This window comes from Macaca fascicularis, chromosome 13 (genome assembly GCF_037993035.2).
Source record: "Macaca fascicularis isolate 582-1 chromosome 13, T2T-MFA8v1.1".
Lineage (NCBI taxonomy): Eukaryota > Metazoa > Chordata > Mammalia > Primates > Cercopithecidae > Macaca > Macaca fascicularis.
Window position 1 is genome coordinate 34,960,354 of NC_088387.1, and position 24,950 is coordinate 34,985,303.

The following is a 24,950-nucleotide window of genomic DNA, read 5'->3' on the forward strand; positions in this document are numbered from 1 at the left end:
TAAGGAGGTCTTCTGATTGCCTACCGAGGTGACACTAGTCCACTGGGCTAGGCCCTCTAATTATAGTATGCACACTCTTGCCACAATATCAAATGATAAGGCATTTAAGCCATCCCACAAATGAACAGAATCTGAGCTATAAAACCAATAACCCAGATTAATAGCCTATTAGAAAAACAGATTATGAAAATGAATAATTCAAACATTCTTCTGTTTTTGAAAATAAATTCTAATTAGTCTGCCTAGCTAGGCTTAGTGGAAACTGAAATCAATCTCATGGGAAGACAGCCCACACCTCCAACCCCTGTCATCTTTGGAGTCCCAGAGGATGAATCACTGCTGCTAAACCTCCGGACCAGGAAAACAGTCCTAGTGGTTTTTTTGGTTTGTTTGTTTGTTTGTTTTTAGATTACAAAGTAATACATGATTATTTCCGAAAATATAAGAAAATAGAGATATAGGATAAAAGAAAAAATATTCTAAACCCCATCACTTAGAGGCAAATACACCTAACAATTTAGTGTATACATCTCTGTCTTTTTGTAATACAAATACAAAAATAGGATCATATGATGCAAACTTCTCAGTTACCTGCTTTTTTTTCACCAAACACTATATTTTGGACATGGTTCCATGTCCATAACCATGTGTCTACGTTTTTCTTTTTAGTGGCTGCCTCACGGTTCATCATTTGAATTACTGTATTTGATCAATCCTCTGTCACTAGATATTTGGGTTCTTCCTTTTTTCTTTCCAGCATTAACTCTGCAACGACCACGAAATTCTATACACACATCTTTGTGCCCATGTCCAGTTATTCCTCAGGATAAATTTCACGAAGACAGATTACCATGCCAAAGAGCTTGTATTTTACAGGGGGCTTCTAACCCACATTGTATACCCCACCAACATAGAATGTGCTTGTCCATACTCTCATATTCAGATGACTCAATGTGTTCTCTTATCAATGCTTTTATCCCTCCTGTGGGTTAAACCATGAACTAAACAAAGCAAGGGGGTTGGGATGGGAGGCAGTTGAAACAAACAAGAAATTTCAAAAGAGTTCCTTAATTCCTTCTTTCTAGTCCCTCCCACACTCTAATGCTAATTTTTTTTTTCCAATTTGGAACTCTGGCCTCACTGGTTCCACCCTCAGCTCACACACCAACTTTCCCTGCCCATCCCTCTTCTGTATTTTTGAGATTGGGTCAGTCTCTCCTCACTAGCGAGTACTGACCATTCCTTTGAGGTGATGGACATCATCTTAAGTGTCAAGGTTTGGACAACAGTATCATCACAGGGTCACAGTGACATGCCCAAGAATTCTGAAATTCCAGAACCAGAGTCTCCCACACCGATCTGCCAGCCATTAGAACAAAGCCACATGGAAGCTAAAGACACAGGGGCAGTGTCCAGTCCCTGGCTGGACATTCCTACACCTCCTTCTCCGATTCTCAATGCTCCCCGGGCCCAGCCCCTTCCAACTCCTCCCCCACCAGCCCGGCACTGAAACGCCCTTGTTCACTTTATTTTAAATGGGCACCATTCGGAGGCTACATTCTCACAGTCCATTCTTTGCTTCTCGTTCCTCACTTGCTCCATGACCCGGGATCATATCCCTTTCTTTCTAAAACTGTCACCCCTAGTTTCGGATAGTTGATAGTTTTGCACAAATAGTCACATTTCCCAGTAATTCCTGCTTTTTGTTTGTTTGTTTGTTTTCCTTCCTTATCAAAAGCGGCTGGTCAAAGACAACCTGGTTCAATTTATGAACCCAACTCCTTCCTCCCTCAAGACTGACAGAGATTGAGGTAAAGAGTACGTTCAGCCCTGTTAAATTTATAAGCACAGAATCGGGTATCGCATGCTTGTCCATGTGACTATTTATTTTTATTTTATTTATTTATTTATTTCTGAAATGGAGTCTTGCTTTGTTACCCAGGCTGGATGTGGTGCAGTGGTAGGATCTCGGCTCACTGCAAGCTCCGCCTCCCGGGTTCACGCCATTCTGCTGCCTCAGCCTCCCGAGTAGCTGGGACTACAGGCGTCCGCCACCACGCCCGGCTAATTTTTTTTTTTTTTTTTTTTTTTGTATTTTTAGTAGAGACGGGGTTTCACCGTGTTAGCCAGGATCATCTCGAACTCCTGACCTCGTGATCTGCCCGCCTCGGCCTCCAAAAGTGCTGGGATTACAGGAGTAAGCCACCGCGCCCGGCCCATGTACAAAATAAAGCACCCAGAACTTTGCACCTGGACGTATCAACATTCAACAACCTTTGTCCTAGGAACTCAGGGAGTTCACACCAGGCTTTTAACACCCCTGAGACTGAAGGAGGGAAAAGGCTATAACTGGCAGCGACAACTGGGCCTAGGATAACGCTAACTCCAGTTTTGGCCAAACCTCCAACACACATGTGCAAAGCCATATTCTCATGAAGAGGGGGCAAAACATTTGCTTTCTGGGTTTAACCTTCTACCATCTCAAACCAACTGTGCCAAAAATTTCGCTGTTCACCAGGATTCATCAAAAAACGTATATTTCTATTTTTATCGATTTTAAGAGAATAATTAACTGCTCTATTTTTACAGAAAATACACAAAGTGATACAGTCCAAAGACTAATACTCAGACGAAATCAATTGCTAAACATTGGCGGGGCAAAAGAGGAGACCACGCAACAAAAGCACGGACAGGCAACTTTCGGCACCGCGGGAAGGCCCCGACCAGGCTGGGGCTCCGCCTCTCCTCCCACTCTTTGCTCGGTTGTCCAGGAGCCCCGCGGCTCCCCGAATTCCCCGCCCTCCGCCCCTGCGGGCCTGCCCTGCAGGCCCCGCCCCAGCCCCGCCTCGTCCCGACGTCAGTTGTTGTGTCTCAGCTCCGGCCGCGGCCGTCCCTGATCTACGGCTGTGGAGGCTACGGCCGCGGCCTCCGGAGGTGGCGGGAGTGCTGGGGACCCGTGCCGCGACCGGCGCCGCCCATCCGAGCGGGGCAGGCGCTGAGTGGCCGGGAGGCAGCCGGGTAGCCGCCTGGAGGAGCAGTCTCAGGGCCTGTTATTGGTTTTTTCCCACCGAGACCGATTCCCTCTGCAGGGACCGCGACGCCCCATCCTGGGCCGGGCCGCGGTGCCCGCCTGCCTGAGAGGCGCCGCCCGCCAGCCGGCCCGAGCTAACGTGGAGCCGCCGCCGTGCCCGCCGTGCTTCTCGCGGATCCTGGGCGGTCGGCGGGGCCTGGGGCCTGGGCTTCGGGCGCGGCGCTGCGGCGGTCGCTCCTCCCCGCGCAGGACACGCTGGGCCCCAGGCCTGGCCCGGCCGAGCGCCGCGCCCTCCTGACCCGCGGCCGCGGGAGTCCGGCCCCCACGGCCCCTCGGGCCCGGGCCTGCCGCCCGGATCCCCGGCTCCTGGCGAATCTGAGTTATTTTTTGGTCTCTCCCCCTCCCCCTTGAGATCGCGGCGCCGGAGGGCCGACCCCGCCACCTGGGTCAGTGTCCCCCGCAGAGGGAAGCGTCCCTCGTTTTCTTCCCGTGAGCTCTCCCCGCGCCCCTCGCCTCTCGGTGCTTAATGGATGGCGGTTGTGAGTTTTTCCCATTTATTTTTGTCGCCTCTTGACTGGGAGGCCCGGCGCGAGGCTCTGCGCCTCTGCGTCCCTCGTCGCCACCTCACGCCCGCGCAGATCCCGTCACCTGCCTCCCCGTCGCGGATGGCCGGCCAGTGACGGCGCCGGGTGGCCCGCGCGTGGACACGGGGCCCTCGCCCAAGCTGCCACCGAGCCGCGGCCTCCGCCCTCGACCCTTCTCTCTCCCGTATTCCGAGCTCTCTGGAAAGAGAGAAGACGCCAGGGAAGATGTGGCTGAAGCTTTTTTTCTTGCTCCTCTATTTCCTGGTCCTGTTCGTCCTGGCCAGGTTTTTTGAAGCCATTGTGTGGTATGAAACTGGCATCTTTGCCACCCAGCTGGTGGATCCAGTGGCGCTGAGCTTCAAGAAGCTGAAGACCATTTTGGAGTGCCGAGGGTTGGGCTACTCAGGGCTGCCTGAGAAGAAGGATGTCCGGGAGCTGGTGGAAAAGTCAGGCGAGTATCGAGCTTCCCCTAGGGCCCCCTCCACCTGGGAGAGGGGACGACCTGTACCTCCTGGTACCTGGCTGTTCCCCCAGAGTGAGGCCTTCCCTGGAAGGGTTAAAGCTGCCCAGGTTGCTTCGTCCAAGCTTTCTACAATCAAGTATGCGGATCCCAGCTTTGAGGAGGAGGCTGAAATTACTTGGAGGGGTGTTGGTGTATCCTTTTAAGGTTGTCGTAAAATGACAGTTTAAAGTGTGACTTCTTAGCGTTGTTTACTAAGTTGAGTGATTTTCTCAAAATTCGGGAATATGAACTAGTTACAAACTGGAAAGCATTATTTGTCAGTTGAAGTTCATAAAAACGTAAGAAAAACTCCAAAACGTTGTCTGTCAATAGTAGTATTTGTCACGATAGTAATAATAAGGTACCCAGAGTGGGGACCCATCTTTGGAATACTTACTATCAGAGGCACTTGGGCCTAGGATTTGAATGTTAGTTAAATCATGAGTTTGAATATAGACAGTGTACACCGACTTTAAGTCTGAAAAGGCGAGTAAGTCTGAGTAAGATGAGCATTTTGTATAAATGCTTGCCATGTTCTAGTTTATATTATATTTCTGTTAGGATTTTTTTAAATTTGCATCTTGGATGTAAGAAAAAGTTTTTTTTTGTCTTCTGTGTCACAGGCACATTGTTTAATGGGTTGAGAAATATAAGTGAAATAGTCCTGAGAGAATATTCAATGTCTTAAATAATGTGTTTTTCGTAATTGTTGGTTTTGGTAGGATTGGGTGAGAAATATGATTACTTTTTTTCACTGCTGGACAAAGTATACCTTTGTTTGGATATACTTCCTGAAAGTGGAATGTAATTTGAGAAAGGCTTTCTGCGTTGCTGTAGGGAGCAGCTGAAACTGATGGTTATCTTTTTTTGTTGTTTCAAGTATTTCTGTCAGCTGTCTTTTACAAGACAAATCTTTTCCTTCTTTAGTACCCTATAGACATGTAGCGTGATAGACAAGAATATGAACTAGCTAGCAGTTTAACACTTGGATATTTGTAGGTTGTGGGTTATAAAACTCGTATCTCACTGTTAGGATAGAGGAGAGGAACCCACTCTGCAAAAGTGATAAATATTTCGTTAGAGAAAATATAAAATCGTGTATTATTCTTGCCCCTTGTTTGCTGGCTGGTTTATGGTGATTCTTATTTTTACCATAGGGGGAAGAAGTGGAGTAACTAGGGTAAAAGATCTCTACTAAATAAACTCTCTTGGTTTAGAGATGAGAAGTGTCTTAATTACTAAAGCCATCATTTTTTATGGAAAATAATTTGATCACACATTTTTTCTTTTGACAGTTATTTATTATTGCCTTCTTTCGGGACTAAAAATACTTGGCACATTGAATGTATTAGGTGTCCACATATAACTTTAAGACGCACAGCCCAATATGACTCAAATCACATTTTATGGCAGAAAAGTCATGGTATAGCGGTTTAAAAATTTAAGTGTTTATTGTGAATGGTTTTGCTGCTATCATGGTGCAGTGCTTGGTTTCTCACTGTTTAATATTTAAGGCAAAAGTTAAAATAATTTGACTTTAGTGTTTTCCTTTCCTTTTTGTTTAATGATACAAGCTCTAAATTTACACTGTAAATTTGTATATGAATGTGAAGTTTGTTCTAACAGGTAAAGTTCTAACCTCCAAGTCATGCAAACCCTGTTGCTCTTTTAAGCAGGGCTGATGGCAAATTCTGTGAACCCAATTCTACATCTTTTAAGTAAGAAGCATATGAGCCATACTGTTTAAAAATGTATATGAAGCCTGTATGTGTCATACGTAAAACTAAATAATTAATAAAGTGGTGCCTTTTTGGAGTGGTACAAATTTGGTAATTTCCTAATAATTATGTGATAACCCCACTAAAATACAAGCCCTATTCTATAAGAGATAGATTTTTGTCTATTTTGTTCGCTTTTGCCTGACACGTAGGAAGTTCTTACTACATACTTATTGAATGTATGACACCTAAGTGGGTATATTCAGGTTCTACTAGTAGCTCTTGTCTATAGAATACAATGAAAGTACAATATCATGATTCTTAACAGTCTAAAAAATGGAATTACTGAAATTGGGAATCTAGGATTCTTGCAACCTTATTAGTGTTACTCTTTTCCTTTCTTTAGGTGACTTGATGGAGGGTGAGCTCTATTCTGCTCTCAAGGAAGAAGCATCGGAATCGGTTTCTAGTACCAATTTCAGTGGTGAAATGCACTTCTATGAGCTTGTGGAAGACACAAAAGATGGCATCTGGCTGGTTCAGGTATGAAAAGCAGTGATAATTTGATATTTTGAGAACCCTAAAAAATTATTTTTACTCAAATAGTATGTACTAGCCAGTGACACTTCGTGTACTTGTGTCTTGTTTCTCACACATAACTTAGTTCTCTTAGGGAGGCTCTAGTATCTTTAAAAGGTTTTGGAGACTGAGGAAAATGAAAATTGACTAGTGGGAAAGAGAAAGTTGGGGGATGGGAGTCAACTTTTTGTTTAGAATCCCCAGAAGCAAATCTATTTTAATTATTGGACCTTTGTTGAATTGAGAAATACACATATATATCCCTTTTATTTAGTGATTTGCACTGTTTCTCTCAGTTTTTGTTATCTCCAGTTTTTAATTCAGTGGCCTGAATAATTTTTATATGTAAGTAAGAACCCTAAAGTAAAAGTAAAGGAATCATTTATTAGGGAAATAGCCAACTTTGTGACTATAGAGAAGCTGTTGCGGAAAATGGTGGGGGTGCTTATTACATAGCTCATGATGATGAGATTATAATTTTTAACCCTCGTTTTTATGATAGCAAAACTGTGAGACTTAATTAGCATATTAGAATTTTAGAGCTATGAAGGACCTTAAAAATATTTTATACTTTCCAAGATATAATTTATGGCAAGTGGGCACGCATTATCGTTTACATATTTTCATTTAAATTAGAAAAATTATATTAACATGTAAATTTCATAAATTTTGCTTAGGAAGGACTAAAGTTATTTACATTTTAAAACTGTACATTCACTTAAAGTGACATATCAAGTAAATTAACAGCATGAATGTGGCTAAAATTATTAATGTAGTCTGTGAATGGCTGAAGCTTGGAAATTGTATCAGACTAACCTTTTCTGAGACTCTGAGAGGTGAACTAGCTTGCCCAAGGTCATGGAACTAGTTGGTAATATTGAACCAGGGTGAAACCCAGATCTTCTGATTTCTTGTCCGGTACTCTTGTCATTTCACCCTGGAGTAGGCAAAGTTTGATTCAGGGCATGAAAATTAAAATAGTTTCTTCATGTTTCTTTCTGAGAGTAAAGACTGCAAATATGGTAGGAAAAGCTTTGAGTTCAGAGACCTTAGTTGCAGGTCTGGTACTGTCACTGACTAGCAGTATGATTGTGAATAGGTACGTTTTTCTGTTGTACGTGACCTCAAATAAATACATATACATCTAAAAAGGATAAAATATTACAGTAGTCCTCTGTGCTAAAGAGTTGAGGTTTGGGAATTCTTCCAGAGATGACATTGTTTATCCATAGCCTTTCTTTATTGTAACCTTCCTATTGCATTTGTCCTTTTACCTTCCAGATAATCTAATTCAGTAATTTTAAGTTCAGCAATGGGAGAGAATGCGAGGGTATAGGTGTAGTCCATACATTATCTGTTTAAATTTTAATTTATTTCTGTGTTAATTGGAGTTGAAAAATAAGCTGTAGCTTTTTTAAAGCTTTAATTTATAAGTATATTGTTATTCCATTTCCTTTCTCTGGTACTTATTTCTAATAGTCTGATTGAGAAAGACACTGGTTTTGATAATTTTAGATTTTATTACTGAAGATGAGTTGAATAGCCAGTCCCACTGCCCTGCGTTCAGTGTCTAAATGTTTGTCATCCACATTGACTGATCCCATGGAAATAAATAGTGAAGATGTTGCACCCTTGAAACATGGAAGGCCATGTCAAAAGTCTTGAGTTCTTTTGCTATATAGGCTGCTGCCTATAGACAACAAATACACTCTGGTTCAATAGTTAGCAGTATATTCTTGGCTTATAAATGATCTACTGTTTTTGATGTCCTGTTAAAGATATTTATGAATTAAGCTCCTGTAATAAATATGTGACAGAATTCATCAAAAGTTTATTTAGCAGTTGTGGGTGTGCCAGGCCCTGTTCTGGGCCCTAAAGATATACCAGAAACACATACCAAGCTATGTCCTTGCTCTGTCAGGTAGCTCACATTCTAGTTGGGAGAGGCAGACACCAAATAAATATTTAATATAACATCAGTTAGTGGAAAGTACTAAGAATAAAAATAAGCAGATTAAGGAGAGGAGAGTGGCAAGGAATTCTCTGGTAAGGTGGCAAATGAAGTGAAGAACAAATAATGATAGTAAATGGTAGCATTGTAAATTCTAGTTGCTAAATTTTTTTTCTCTGAAAATATTTTTAAACCTCATAGGTATTAATAGCTGAAAAACAACTCTTAAAAAATAGGATGTATTTCTATGGTTTTCTGTATATGGAAATGATGCAGTAGGACACCTACTTAATTTTTCCAATGATGCTCAAGGTTTGCACTGACCACCACTGTCTGGCTTGTGTTCCTTGAGGCCAGTGGCTTACATCTGTCAAATGGCTGGCCTGGTCTGAAAGAACAATCTCTGTCAGGACAACTGAGAAGAATGAGATTGAAACCTTGTCCGTGGCACTGTGAACTAGCCAGCTAAGCCAATCAGCACAGCCACCTTGGTTTAAGCCCTTAAAAGAGGGTTGTATTTTTTTTAAAACTATGCTTAAAATTGAAAATATCTACTAGAAACAGAAGAGAAATGTCGTCTCCATTGCTTGCCATTCTTTCAGCTCAGATCATATATATTAATCTATTGTAAAGGATAACTTTCAAGAATTCAGTTTTTAACAATTTGAATTGTTGTTATTTTCTGTTTACGGTAGTCCCTCCTTATCTGAGGGGGATACATTCCAAGACCCCCAGTGGATGCCTGAAACTATGGATAGTACCAATCCTATATAATCTATGTTTTTTCCTATACATACATACCTGTGATAAAGTTTAATGTATAAGTTAGGCACAGTAACAACAACTAATGATAAAAATAGAACAATTATAACAATATACTGAAATAACATTTATGTAAATGTGGTGTCTCTCTCTCCGAATATCTAATTGTATGTAGCATTTTCGGACTGCAGTTGACTGCAGAAAGTGAAACTGAGGATAAGGGGAGGCCACTGTATTTTAGAAGAAGCTGACTAATTTGTTCTCTGTCATTTGTTTTAAGTCTATGAGGAGTGTTTTCATAGATGAAGATGCACAGATGCCAGCCAGTTCAATCCTCTTCACATTTTCAAGCTTTTCCAGGTCCATTTTACAATATAGTCTCTGTAACGTGAACAGAATTAATTTTAGTTTTCAAGGTAGCAACGTATGTATGACATCTTTACCAATGACACACTATGATATACATGAAGAACCAAGTGCTCTTTTTTCTAAGTTATTTCTAACATTGTTTTTCCCCTTTGTTCCTAACCCAAGCTCATATCTTTCATTAGCTATTCATTTAACAGTTTTGTGGATTATTTGGCCCCAGTCTTCATAGCATTACAAACAGAAGATGGTTACTTATCTTTCAAAAGACCCTTAGTCAGAGAGGCAGATGGCACATTGGATAGGCTTCTGAGGTGGAGAAATTAGCATAATTTATGGGTTTTATGGATTTATCCTCTTCTTAACATTTCTATTTCTCTGTTTTGACTTTTGTTATAGTTCAAAGAAGGACATTTTTGTTGCCTACTGGCTGTGTTACATCATACAGAATTTAAAGTCACTGGAATTGTAACAGTGAGAAGCATCGTATGATTTAAAATAAAGCTTTGGGTCAATATTTACTGAAGTATTACATCAATATATGTCCTGTTTGGCTTACAAGAATTAATAGCTGATTTTAAACTTGTTTATCTTTGCTCCTAGACAATAGTTTTGTTCGAGGAGATTCTAAATTACGTATTTCTTTCTTGACACTACTATAGAGGTGAAACATAGCAAGCCACTTTATCTTATATTTTGTAGTGGTAAAAAAATTTATAAATTCATAAAGTAAGAATACAAAAAGTTAAAAGACCACTGTTTTATTTTTGTCAATCACTTGTCCTTACTCTTTTTTTTTTTTTTTTTTTTTTGAGACGGAGTCTCGCTCTGTCGCCCAGCCTGGAGTGCAGTGGCCGGATCTCGGCTCACTGCAAGCTCCGCCTCCCGGGTTTACGCCATTCTCCTGCCTCAGCCTCCCGAGTAGCTGGGACTACAGACGCTCGCCACCTCGCCCGGCTATTTTTTTGTATTTTTTTTACTAGAGACGGGGTTTCACCGGGTTAGCCAGGATGGTCTCGATCTCCTGACCTCGTGATCCGCCCGTCTCGGCCTCCCAAAGTGCTGGGATTACAGGCTTGAGCCACCGCGCCCGGCCAACTCTTAATGATTTTATATAGTTTGCGTGTATATACTAGGTTGCCTTATGATTTTGAAAGTAGAGACTCCCTATTATAATGAAATACTGAGAATGCAGAAAATATCCTAGCACAATGCTCTTATTGCTCCAGGGAGTTATGTTACTTAACTAAACCTGGATGTTATTGTATGGAGATTAACAATATTAAAAGGGGTATGCCACATGGTTTGATCAGTGATAAACCTCACCTCTAAATAATGGGCATTTTAAAATGCACTGAATTAGACATCTTTATGTCTGACTGAGATCAAGAACATTAATATGCAGTTGCTTAGCAGAGTACTATTTATCCAGAAAACATCTTGGTACAGGTTGCTGGGGAAGGGACTTTGATTATAACAGAACTCAGAAGCTTAAGAGTCTTTCCTTTAGAGACTCTGTGTAATCAGAACTAGAAGAATGAGTTATTAAACTGTAAGAAGCTGAAATTGTTTGGTTTGACATAAATAGTTATTGAGCACCCATATGAGCTGGGCACTATATTAGCTGCAGGGACCACAGTGGTGAGCAAGTGTGGGGATGCCAGAGGCAGATATCCTGGGAAAGGGAATGGAAAGATTGCTTCACTTCTAGCCTGTGTTGCCAGGTCTGTTCCAGACCTGGAACTCAAGCTGTACTTTCTCCAGTTTTTTTCTAGTCTTTGAAAATGTTCCCCACATACAGTGTTCCTTCCTGAGCTGCTGAGGAAAATGTCTCTCCTTTTAATGAGACCAGCCATATGAATGCTACTCAGAATCATCATGCATCCTTCTAGGATATGAGCTATAAATTGGGGACTCTTACTAGTATGACATAGTGTGTGTGTTTGTGTGTGTGTGTATGTGTATATATATATAAAATACATAACATATAAGGCATATATATATATATTAGGCTGAGAATATTTGTTGTGCTCTGTGACTCAGCTATATTAGTTATTTTGTGAAAATATTAGCATTTTTATAGTGGTTGGTTAATTTAAACTCCACCAGATTTAATTTATGCTAAACCTTCAGTTGAATTATATAACTATATAGGACATTGAACAAATTTTTAATTGCATAAATATAGCTGTAAAGTAATATAAAATGCTTTCATGCAATGCCTACAAGATTTTTCATTTTTGTGTAGCTCAGTCAGGGATCCTTAGACCCTTCAAAAACAAATGCTAGAACAGGTTGCTGAATAAATAAGGCCCTGGCATTGAACATTGTCTTGTACCTGCCCCAGGTACAAGTATGTTCTCAACTCTTTTCACTCACTCCTGCTATCTCTGCTGGAACCAGGACGTACCTGGGAAGAACCCCTCTCATTCCTCCTTCTTTTCCTAACATTGGAGCTCTTATCACATGTCTCAAAGATACCTGTGCAGTGAACAGGGTCTTCACTGAAAGCTGCCTCCAGACTTAGGAACTAAATATTTACACTGGCGAGGCAACCTCTAAACTCCTTGGAGCAGTGTCATTCTGCACACAGACCTGAAATGTTTGGGTTATTTGCAACCTTGATCAAGAAATAGGATAATGCCTGAAAAGTGAGTTATTTTTGAAAGACAGCAAAGAGTAAAGAGTATGGTAGTATGCTTGCACACATACTTCTTAATCTTCCTAAGGAATCTGAAAAATAAGTTAAACGTGTCTTTGATTAGTTGACTAAAAGAACTACCAGATTGACTCTTGAGTGGTAGCAATAAAAATAAAAAAAAAAAGAGAAGAGGCAGCAGCAGTCTGCTTTGTTTGATCTTCCTGATTTTCTAGGTACAACCTTTTTTTCTTTCTTTTTTTTATTTTTTTTTATTTTTGAGATGGAGTCTTGCTCTGTTACCCAGGCTGGAGTACAGTAGCACAATCTCGGCTCACTGCAACCTCTGCTTCCCGGGTTCAAGCGATTCTCCTGCCTCAACCTCCCAAGTAGCTGGGATTACAGGTGTGCGCCACCACGCCCAGCTAATTTTTGTTTTTTTAATAGAGGTGGGGTTTTGCCATGTTGGCCAGTCTGGTCTTGAACTCCTGACCTCAAATGATCCACCCACCTCGGCCTCCAAAAGTGCTGGGATTAAAGGCGTGAGCCACCGCATCCGGCCTCCTAGGTAAAACTTATAAAGTACTTTGGGGCCAGAGAAAAATGTAAAAGCTAGGGACTTACTGGGTAGGGTAACTGGTATAAGCATCCTTCAAAAGAGCTTTCACCTATTAAGTCCATGTCCCCAGATTGCCTTCTTCCTGGTTACTTCAACTGTCTTGAGTATTTGAATAAATTGTATCTGCCTCAATAAGACCACTTATTTTCATTAAAAAGTAGTATCAAAACCATGGTTGGGTGCAGAGGTTCATGCCTAGAATTCCAACACTTGGGAGGCCAAGGCAGGAGGATCACTTGAGGCCAGGTATTTGAGGCTGCAGTGAGCCATGATTGAGCGACTGCACTTCAGCCTGGGGAACAGAGTGACACCCTGTCCCTTAAAAAAAAAAAAAGTAATATCGAAACCATTTGCTTAATGCCCTAAATTGTGTATATGTATTCATTAAGCTTCAGACTTATGTGATAAAGTGTTATGTATGCATGTGTGTCTTGGTAAGTATGAGGATGGTAGTGGAATGTCACAGGGGTTATTTGGCACTTCAAGTCACTTGTCATCACCATGTGCTGTCTCTTCTGCTGCCCTCTGACATTTGTTAGACGTTCTAGCAGAGAGGCCACAGATGAGGTGGCTGTACCACCTCTTGTATCTCCCAAGGAGTTGACTGTCAGCACTCATTTTACATACCTACCTGCAACTTCACTTCCTGGAGGCTTTGTGAGTGTGAAAATGGTCCTTCCTCCCAGAAAGATTAGAGGTCCCCAGAGTATTATGTTGTAATTTTGAATTGTATAGTATCAGTAATATAACATTTATGAAAATAAACTTGGCCTATATACCCTGGACTTAAACAGATGGTTTCATGATGACTTTAGACATTTTTGGCTTTCCTTTAACTTCCCATTTAGTTATTTTTTATGGTCTTGTTTTTAATGTTTTTTGGTTTTTACTGGTATCTGCTTTGAAATTCTGCCTTCATTAAAGGCAGGAAGATTAGGAGATAAAGGGAAAGGTATTAATGATTAGAAAGGCTGACATTTATAAGAGAAGTCTCAACATATTTTGAAGGTCTTGCTCTGTCACCCAGGCTGGATTGCAGTGGCACGATCTCTACTCACTGCAACCTCCACCTTGCAGGTTCAAGTGATTCTCATGCCTCAGCCTTCTGAGCAGCTGGGACTACAGGTGCCTACCACCACGCCTGGCTAATTTTTGTATTTCTAGTAGAGACAGGGTTTTGCCATGTTGGCCAGGCTAGTCTTGAACTCCTGGACTCAAGTGATGCACCTGCCTCGGCCTCCCAACATGGGATTACAGGCGTGAACCACCACACCTGGCCTCTTTTTCTTAAGATTCTTTTTCTTTTCCTAATCCTAATTGCGTTTGAAAGCTCTTGCAAATTTGAAGTACAAGTTCAATAATGTAAAATTCATTATGGTAATTATTTTTGTATGTTAGAGCCATTCATGATTGTTAAGCAAAAAGCCATAGAAGTAGTAGTATTTATTGATTTAGTCAAAACGTCCTTTAATAGAAAACATGTGTTTGACTCTTGGCTCCATAATTATACTTTTTAAACAGTGAAATTTGAACTTGTTGAACCTACATGTGATAATTTTTAGTAAGCTTTATTTGGATTATTGTTTAAAATTTTCTTTTCAGAGCAAAGAGAAATTATTCCAAGGGCCATTTTCTTTCTGTGTAACTTAATTAGAGAGAAGAGGCCACATGGTGGAGAACATGGCTAGCTTTTTAATACAGTTTTGACTCCCTACCTCTTTGTAAGTGCCACAGAGTGTGGGAGAGTTTAATTTACTTTTCAGTGTTTTAAGTCTTTTTTCCTATTGGATAGTTGCTCCTTCTCTAAGAATTGTAATGATAATGTGATGATACAATAAACAATAACTGGGAATAGAATATCTTTTTTTAAGTGAAATTATATTGTTGATATAAATGGTTGGTTTGGCTCCATTTTAGGTAATTCAAGTTCCTTTTTCTCTTTTTTTGGGAATAGGTCATAGCAAATGACAGAAGTCCCTTGGTGGGCAAAATTCACTGGGAGAAAATGGTTAAAAAGGTGTCAAGATTTGGAATACGTACAGGCACATTTAACTGTTCCAGTGATCCCAGGTAAGTTGATTAGGCAATTCTTAGAATTTGAGTCCTGACCAGCATCTTTCTTGTTTGAAAAGGACAATGATACTAGAAGCCTGCTTGAACTGAAAGCTTATTATAATGTGTAGCACACTCTTAGTTACACAGGTGCTTGATTAATAGTTTTTGATAAACTGGCAGTTAATTACTTTTACTCTAAGATCTATCTCTGTCTTCTCTATCTCCCTCTCTCTCCCTGTCCCTTTCTCTGGCTCTTCTGTGTTTTTTCATAGCTTTAGGTGATATCTCTGTGCTGATCTAAATCTTCTTCTATCATTCTGACCTCTAGTTTGCATTTCTTTGCTTATTTCCATTGGCTCTGCAAGTATCCCTAGATATTTTCTTTTCCCTGAAACCTAGTATCTGAAATCAGATTCATTCTCTTTTTCTTTAATCATCCATGTATCTTTCTACCTTTCTTTTTTTCTGTCCTTCGCTGGTTTTCCCCCCATTTTCTCAAATAAGAATCCTCAGAGGTGTTTTTGTTTATGTTTTGTTTTTTTGTCATCATTTCCAGTATTCAGTCTGTCACATTATTTCTTGTTTTATTATTCCATTATTTCTTCTTTGAAATGCCTTTTTTTTTCCATTTCTCATGCTAACAAGTTATAACTTAGACTCATTCATTCATTTAATTTTCCATTTGGTGAATATTTAATGAAAGATTAGCATGTACAGCATGTTTTTGTTTTGTGTGGAGGAGGAGGCATATATATATATGTCAAAAACCCCACAATATTAGCTAGTTTCTAACATAGGTAAATATGCCTAACTTGCATCCTTTATATGTGTTAGCCGTAATGGGCAACCCATTGGTTGTAGAAAACTCTCCTAAACCATGACTATACCTCCTTTCCTTAGCCTTACATTTACTTCTCTTCTGCTTAGAACCCCTGTTTTGCCTGCTAGTAATATAAGGTGAGATCGATGGTAGAGTTCCCCTAAGAGTTGGGAATAGGAGGGAAGTTCCTGCATCTCTTAACTCACATTTAGTCTCCTCATCTACCTGCAAAGCTCTCATGCTCATCTTCACCACAGAGTCTTTTTTTCTTTTCTTTTTTTGAGACAGGATTTGGCTCTGTGACTCAGGCTGGAGTGCAGTGGTGTGATCATAGCTCACTGCAACCTCCAACTGATGGATGGGCTCAAGTGATCTTCCTACCTTAGCATCCCAAGTAGCTAGGACTATATGCATGCATCACCACACCTGGCTAATTTTTTTTTTTTTTTTTTTTTTAGAGATGGGGTCTTGCTGTGTTGCCAGGCTGGTAACCACAGAATCTTAATCACATCCCATTGACTTTTTGTTGAAATGTCCAAGATAGCTTAAGTCTTAATGCTCTTTTGAAAAGGAAATCATTCTGATCTCCATCCATCATTTACCAAAGATCCTATTTCCAAATAGAGTCTAAGTGAAAGGTCTTTGTGTCCCTCACTGATTTTTACAATACCTAGAACAAATGATGATGCTGATATTTAGATTTTTTAATTTATGTCAAAAGTCAGTATTCATATCACTATCTTCTTTTAAAATACTTAATATATTTTTAAAAACTCAATAGAACTAAATAATATATTTCAAACATTATAGTTTATAAATATATTAGAAAATATCAAATAAAAACACATTTTAAAAATATATAAAGTTGAATACATTAATTAAAGTCTAATGTTATTAGATAATAAAGAATTCAAAAACAAAATAAAAATCTGTTAAATATGAAAAACTGAAAGAATGATTAGGTGGGGGCAGACAGATCATAATCTTATAAATCAGAGTGCATCAGAAGTGTCATAATTCAGTCCAGTGGATTTTAGTGCAAATTTGTTTAGCTCTTCTTTTAAAAAGCTCTGATTCTGTATTAGCTGAGAAATGGTGAAGAGATACATATAACTTAGCTCCAGATGTTTTTCTCTAAATCCTTCATCTTCAAATAATCCTAGCTCTTATTTACAATTGAAGCAATGTTTTTTTGAGTAACTTTTTGCTTTTTTGTTGATTGTAGCTATAGTTTTTGTTATTTAAAAAAAGTACTTCTACTCAGCTTCATCAGAAAATGATTTTGTTGCACAGTGACTTGTACCAGTTCCAATAATGTGTCCCTGACACCTCATTTGGAAAGTCCTCCAACTGGAATAAGAAGTGTTCTTGCCGTAGAAGCTATGCTTAGTCAGGGTCATTTTTTTCTTCTTTTGATGACTATGGAGATATAGAAGAATAAAATTTAGAGATACAGAAAAGAGTGTTCAGAATTTCAATGCAGGGTATAAGTGGGCAGAGAATAGTGTTATTCAGGAAGTGTTTTAATCACATATTTTGAGTAATTGAGTCATCATCTTGATTTTGGAGTTTTAAAAATACCAAAAGTCTGTGCTGCATTCTTTGACTGTAGTCCCTTCTCTGGGTGGCCTCTGGGCAGCTGACTTCAATATGCTGGTCCCACTGTAGAGCTATACTTTCCTTACCTGTTTAGCTCCTGCCTTGTCTGTTTTGTGTTGCTCTATAAGAACATCTGAGGCTGAGTGGTGGCTCACGCCTATAATCCCAGCACTTTGGGAGACCAAGGCAGGTGGATCACCGGAGGTGAGGAGTTCAAAACCAGCCTGGCCAACATGGCGAAATCCCGTCTCTGCTAAAAATACAAAAATTAGCCGGGCTTGGTGGTGGGTGCCTGTAGTCCCAGCTACTCGGGAGGCTGAGGCAAGAGAATCGCTTGAACTCAGGAGGTGGAGGTTGCAGGGAGCTGAGATTGCACCACTACACTCCAAGCCTGGGTGACAAGAGCGAGACTCTGTCTCAAAAAAAAAAAAAAAAAAATACCTGAGGCTGAGTAATTTATAAAGAAAATAGATTTATTTAGCTCACTGTTCTGCAGGCTGTATAAGAAGCATGGTGCCAGCATCTGCTCAGCTTCTAATGAGGCTTCTGTGCTGCCAGAACATGGCAGAGAAGGTCAAAGGGGAAGTGACCCCATGTGAAGGGCATGTGGCTTTATGTCAACTCACTGTCAAGGAAACTACTCCATTCCCACAAGAACTAATTCAGTCTTGCCAGAGCTAGTACTCACTAACTTGAGAGCAGCACTAAGTATTCATGAGGGATCCGCCTCCATGACCCAGACACCTCCCACTAGGCCCCACCTCTGAACACTGCCACACTGGGAAGAAAATGTCAACATGAGGTTTGGTGGGAACAGACAAACCGTAACCAAACCAGAGCAGCTCCCTTAAGAACATTCAGGACTACCACTTCAGAGCAGCTTCTGACTCTGTCTAGTTGTAGCAACTTTAATTTCTTTCCCCATATACCCAAAAGGAGTGGCCTTGCCTGGCTCTGCCTCTTCGCATTCCCTAACCAACAGATCGATTTCAGAGAGCTTTTCCTATGAGGTTCATACTCTGTAATTTTTTTGAGAAAATAGGAGATGAGGTGGTAATGATGTGTGGGTAGGGTTGGGGAGATGGGGGTTGGTAAAGAGAAGATAGAGGACATGGGAATTGCAGGAGCTGAGTGGTAAACAGGAAGCCTTATGGCAAGAGTGTCTGGGATGGTAGCCTGTGGAAAAAACAGGGAAGGAGAAAAGAGAAGGGATTGCAGAGAGAGCCAGGAAAGCCAAGGAGGCCAATGACCTTGTCTGAAAAAACAGCATACATAAACAGAAACGTTAAGGTTTCTTTTTCTTTCTTTCTTTCTTTTTCTTTTCTTTTTTTTTTTTTTTTTTTTTTGAGATGGAGTCTCACTGTATTGCCCAGGCTGGAATGCAGTGGCACGATCTCAGCTCACTGCAACCTCAGCCTGCTGGGTTCAGGCGATTCTCATGTTTCAGCCTCCCAAGTAGCTGGGATCACAGGTGCACGCCACCATGCCCAGCTAATTTTTGTATAGTTCAGATAGGGTTTCACCATGTTGACCAGACTGGTCTCGAACTCCTGGCCTCAAGTGATCCGCCTGCCTTGGCCTCCCAAAGTGCTGGGATTACAGGTGTAAGTCACCAAGCCTAGCTCTTTTTAAATATAGCATGTCACATCAGCAACTGGAAGACCAAAACTCACAAGCCATGTTTCTTATCATTTTCAGTCTTAAAATTCTCTAAGAGATCTTAAAAGGTCTCTAAGAGAACTCAAAAGGTTTAGTTTAAAAACTAGAGGATATTTTCATGGTATTGTCATTGAATTTATTCAGATTGTAAAAAAAAAAATTTTGAATTGGCAATAAAAGTTTTTGTATTGATGTAAGGTAATACAACATTATTCTATCTGGAATGATAAAATTATTACTTAGCTCTGAACTGAAAAGAAAGCACATAATATGTTTGTTTTCTTATATGAAGAAATGTCTGCACTTAGAACTTGTTCATTTTACAAAGTAAGTTTTCTGTCAGAAAGACTGTCATTTAATTTATGACACAAATCAGAGGCCACAGTAGGAAGAGAAAATGGATGGCCAAGAGTTGAAATGTGTCATCACAAATATCATGTGCAATGAAAACGTTAAAGATACTTGAAGATATTTAAGATATAAATAAGACAATTGTTCATATGCATTTGACTTGTTACTTTTTTGGGATAGGGTAAAAATAGAATTCATGTCAATCAATGAATTATTATTTTGCATTGAGTAGAAGATAATTATTTTGTAGGAATATATACTTTTCAGACCATTTAGTTAAAACAGTAATGATATTAATGGAATCTGTCTTATTAAGGAAGTGAATCAACTCAACAAGAAGCTAAGAGTCACGGTCTGTGATTTTGAGTCACCTAGACAGTTTTCCAGAATCATCACTAACCTTGTCTTAAAACATAGCATCTTGTCATCATTTATCTTAAACTATATCACAAAATCCCTGAGATAAAATTAGTCATATTATCATTATAAAGCCATATGCTATCTATGTCAAGACTCTTCTCTCTTCATCTGATTATGTGATGTGTAATATGCTTATTTAATAAAATATAATCCATGCTAAGTAAAGCATAATATCTATGAGTTTTACATCAATATTCTGAGTAGCAAAATGAGAAGTCAGATATTTATTGCTATGCATATACAAATCTGTAACAAATAAAACGTATCCATGTGGTAGATTGTCTTTTTTACAATTGTATTGAGGTAAATTTTACTTAAAAATTTCACATGGTAGGTTTTGGGGAAAAAAAATACTTTGTAAAAACAAAAGATTAACTCTTCTGTGTGGTACATGAAAAAAGAAACTAAAACGAGCTAAAACTAAAAACAAAAGGCAACCTGGGCAACATAATGAGGCCCATCTCTACAAAGAATTATTTTAAAACTTAGCCGGGCATGGTGGCATGCATATGTGGCCCTAGCTACTCAAGGAGGCTGAGTCAGGAGAATTGCTTGAGCCCAGGAGTTCAAGACTACAATGAACTGTGATTGCATCAGTGCACTCCAGCCTAGGTGACAGGGAAAGACCCTATCTCTTAAATAAAATAACTAAAAATTTAAAAATAAAAAACAAAAGGAAAATATTTTCACTTACAATCTCTTTACTGGGATACAACAGCTGTTTTCATTTTTCTTTTCTTTTTTTGAGACAAAGTCTTGCTCTGTCGCCCAGGCTGGAGTGTGCCAGTGGCGTGATCTCAGCTCACTGCAACCTCTGCCTCCCAGGTTCAAGCAGTTCTCCTGCCTCAGCCTCCCAAGTAGCTGGGATTACAGGCGCGCGTTGCCATGCCAGCTAATTTTTGTATTTTTAGTAGAGATGGGGTTTCACCATGTTGGCCAGGATGGTCTCAATCTCCTGACCTTGGCCTCCCAAAGTGCTGGGATTACAGGTGTGAGCCAACTGCGCCCAGCCTGTTTTCATTTTTTAATATTTATTTTCTCTCATTACCTAGTTTTCTAAGGGGAGATGGATGTCACAAGTCTCCTAGCAAGAACCTGTCAGTAGACAGGTTTCCAAAAGGAAGAGAGTCCTGACCCTACTGAATAAATCTAAACGAATGATTGAATTTTAGTTAAATTCTTCTGAATATACTCTGCTGTAAAATGGGAAATCATTCTTGAAGTGAACCTCTTAATCTAAATACTTCCTGTTTTTGTTTCCTCTTGTTAAATACTCCTCTTCATAATCTTCATTGAAGAAATAAGAGAATACAAACATATATGGGGCTTGCAGTTGCTCTTTTCTTGGTTGGCTTTTGTGCAGATTACTTTGTAGCAGTCAGGCATTGTGGTAGTTGTTAATTAAATGGGTAAGCATGACTCCTACCCTCAAGGAGCTTGTACCAAACCAATGACTCAGCCTTAGGATAATCTGTTTTCTTCTCTTTTCTCCACCCATCTGGATTCTAACCATCCTTTAAGACCTAGTTCAATTCCTGAACCATTCATGAAATCTGCACCAGCCCAAACTTTGAACTTCTTTTGCATTATTTAGCAACAGAATATATAAAGTTTTATCTCTGTTTTGTCTCCTTAATAGGATTTTAAATTCCTTCTGAGCATGAATTATTCTTATCTTCTGGATCTTAGCACATAACGCAGTTGTAGGTACATAAGAGATGCTGAAGTAATTGCTGATTCCTTTGAATCAGGCTTTTCAAGATACACTTTATTTAAAAAAAAAAAGAAACATAGAAATACAAAACAAACTAGAAAAACAGAGCTTGCTTTTCACAGCTGCCAAGTAGTGGTACTACTTTTTGATTATTTGGAGATTATTTGGTTTTGGGAACAGGTGCTAAAGAAATTTATCAGGGAAGATAAATTGATTGCATTACAGCCTAGCTGTTTACTTACAGTTTCCTCTCTTATAGATATTGCAGGAGAAGAGGCTGGGTCCGATCCACACTCATTATGTCTGTTCCACAAACAAGTACTTCAAAAGGGAAAGTCATGCTTAAGGAATACAGTGGACGCAAGATTGAAGTAGAGCACATTTTTAAATGGATAACTGCTCATGCAGCTTCTCGGATCAAAACCATTTATAATGCTGAACATTTGAAAGAAGAATGGAATAAAAGTGATCAGTATTGGTTAAAAATATACCTATTTGCAAACCTTGACCAGCCCCCAGCTTTCTTCTCTGCACTAAGTATAAAGTTTACTGGAAGAGTTGAGTTTATTTTTGTTAATGTAGAAAATTGGGACAACAAGAGTTATATGACAGATATTGGCATATATAATATGCCATCATACATACTTAGAACTCCTGAAGGAATTTACAGATATGGAAACCACACAGGCGAATTTATATCCCTTCAGGCCATGGATTCATTTTTGCGCTCATTACAACCTGAGGTAAATGATCTGTTTGTTTTGAGCTTGGTTCTAGTTAATCTTATGGCTTGGATGGACTTATTTATTACACAAGGAGCTACCATCAAGCGATTTGTGGTTCTCATAAGCACTTTAGGGACATATAATTCTCTATTAATTATTTCCTGGCTACCTGTGTTGGGCTTTTTACAGCTACCTTACTTAGATAGCTTTTATGAATATAGCTTAAAATTGTTGAGATATTCCAATACAACCACACTGGCTTCATGGGTAAGGGCAGACTGGATGTTTTACTCTTCACACCCAGCCCTGTTTCTCAGTACATACCTTGGACATGGTTTACTAATTGATTACTTTGAGAAGAAGAGAAGGCGCAACAACAACAATGATGAAGTCAATGCCAATAACTTAGAATGGCTATCAAGTCTGTGGGACTGGTACACCAGCTACCTCTTCCACCCGATTGCTTCTTTTCAGAACTTTCCTGTAGAATCTGATTGGGACGAAGACCCTGACTTATTCTTGGAGCGCTTAGCTTTTCCTGACCTTTGGCTTCACCCTCTGATACCAACTGATTATATTAAAAACTTACCAATGTGGCGATTTAAATGTCTTGGAGTCCAGTCTGAAGAGGAAGTGTCGGAGGGGTCTCAAGATACTGAAAATGACTCAGAAAGTGAGAACACATACACTTTGAGCAGTGAGAAGGAAGTATTTGAAGATAAGCAAAGCGTATTTCACAATTCTCCAGGAACAGCAAGTCACTGTGATGCTGAGGCTTGTTCGTGTGCCAATAAATATTGTCAGACCAGCCCATATGAAAGGAAGGGAAGGTCATATGGATCATATAATGCTAATGAAGATATGGAACCTGATTGGTTAACTTGGCCTGCTGATATGCTGCACTGTACTGAATGTGTTGTTTGCCTAGAGAATTTTGAAAATGGATGTTTGCTAATGGGGTTGCCTTGTGGTCATGTGTTTCATCAGAATTGCATTGTGATGTGGTTGGCTGGGGGCCGACATTGTTGCCCTGTTTGCCGGTGGCCTTCTTATAAAAAAAAGCAGCCATATGCACAACACCAGCCCTTGTCAAATGATGTCCCATCTTAACCATGTGCAATTTGTCCTTTATAAGCTTTGAGTATCTTACAGCTTGCCTTTTTAATGTTAGTCACAATGTTTTTGTGGTTTGAAGTTTAGTTTAATGTTAGTGCAGTGACAGGAAATACACATTATGCTAATGTTGATGACAGAATTTATTTGGTTGCCTTGTGTGTTAATTGAATGCATACTTAATTGTAAAATTTTTTATTTACAACATTGGAAATTCAGAAGTTAATGTTTTTTGTAAGCACAAAAGAAGTATGATAGAAATTTATCCTAGCAAGACGTTACAAGATAGGATCAAATTCTAATAGAATTGAGCCGGTTTCTTATCCTAAATGTTTCCTCCCTTTTTACAATCTCTGTCCAACACCTCTTGGTTAAATAATGTATGCTGTGAGACATGAAATTAAAACAGACCTATGAAATAAATTATTTTAAAACCAGAAGATTACAGATTTTCCAATGTTAAATTTTTTTTGATAAGGTGGCTGAATGATATAGGTGTTTTGCTGGTTTGTTAATTTCACAGGTAGATCAAACATGATTCTTGACTCATGTTGGGGAGGAAGACAAAATGTTGCTGGCACTTGCTGGAAGTGACAGTTCACCTTTTAGCTTGGTTAGCTTTGATGGGAAAGAATTTCATGGTGGGCTTTTGAAAAAGTACTAAATAATTTATTAGTACTTAGCACATTTATTCATCTAAATAAAATCAACTGTAGCATATTAGCCATACATAAATTATGTTTTTTCTGACTTCTACTTTTGAAAGTTTTTAAAGCTACAGAAAGCTATAAACATAGTACAGTGAACATCCATTTCTTTTTATCTAATTTCACCAAGTGTTCATATTTTGTTATATTTATTTTATCTCCTATCTCTTATGTGTATATTTCTTTTTTTTTTTTTTTTTTTTTTTGAGACGGAGTCTCACTTTGTCGCCCAGGCTGGAGTGCAGTGACGCGATCTCGGCTCACTGCAAGCTCCGCCTCTTGGGTTCACACTAGTAGTTGGGACTGCAGGCGCCTGCCACCATGCCCGGCTAATTTTTTTTTATTTTCAGTAGAGACAGGTTTTCACCAATGTTAGCCAGGACGGTCTCGATCTCCCGACCTCGTGATCTGCCCGCCTAGGCCTCCCAAAGTGCTGGAATAACAGGGATGAGCCACCGCACCTGGCCACTGATTCTTTTGAAAATAAATTTCAGTCATCATGATGACTGAGCCCTAAATGTATCACCACATATCTAAGAACAAGGACATTCTTTTATGTAACCACTATACCATGATGACACTCAAGAAATTTAACATTGAATAATAGCTAGTGTATATAAAAATCGATACTCCCCAATTGTTCCTAAAATATCCTTTATATCTAAATGTTTTTGTTTTATTTTTATTGTGAACTCAGACATAGTTGATACATTAGGTTTAGTCTCCTCCTTTACATCCTTTCCTCTACAGTAATTCCCCCTGCCCCCACCTTTTACTTTTTCTTTTTTTTTTTTAAGACAGTTTCACTCTTGTTGCCCAGGCTGGAGTGCAGTGGCACGATCTCAGCTCACCGCAACCTCCGCCTCCCGGGTTCAAGCGATTCTCCTGCCTCAGCCTCCCAAGTAGCTAGGATAACAGGCACCCGCCACCACACCCAGCTAATGTTTGTACTTTTAGTAGAGACTGAGTTTCTCCATGTTGGCCAGGCTGGTCTCAAACTCTCGACCTCAGGTGATCTGCTCACCTTGGCTCCCAAA

The 24,950-nt window shown here is 39.6% G+C and overlaps 1 protein-coding gene and 1 long non-coding RNA gene across 4 annotated transcripts in view; one reads left to right on the plus strand and one right to left on the minus strand.

Annotated features, from left to right (window-relative positions):
• Positions 1 to 2,859: 2,859 nt before the first annotated feature.
• Positions 2,860 to 24,950, plus strand: part of LOC102131403 (charged multivesicular body protein 3-like) — a 119,795-nt gene continuing 97,704 nt past the window's right edge. Inside the window, exons 1-5 of one of the 3 annotated variants that reach the window (XM_065526844.2) lie at positions 2,860 to 2,934; positions 3,900 to 4,066; positions 6,242 to 6,378; positions 14,705 to 14,820; positions 21,628 to 23,643. In XM_065526844.2, the coding sequence (XP_065382916.1) occupies positions 6,250 to 6,378; positions 14,705 to 14,820; positions 21,628 to 23,203 (1,821 nt within the window). In that variant the 5' untranslated portion in view covers positions 2,860 to 2,934; positions 3,900 to 4,066; positions 6,242 to 6,249 and the 3' untranslated portion in view covers positions 23,204 to 23,643. Of the gene's footprint in view, positions 4,067 to 6,241; positions 6,379 to 14,704; positions 14,821 to 21,627; positions 23,644 to 24,950 lie in introns of those variants that run through there. The other 2 variants (XM_045368933.3, XM_045368934.3) reach the window with 2 other exon arrangements.
• LOC107127086 (uncharacterized) lies at positions 8,226 to 22,780 on the minus strand. Its single transcript, XR_001484388.3, has 3 exons — positions 22,683 to 22,780; positions 21,611 to 21,803; positions 8,226 to 9,508 (listed from the first exon to the last, which is right to left on the minus strand). It is a non-coding gene; the product is annotated as an uncharacterized lncRNA (long non-coding RNA).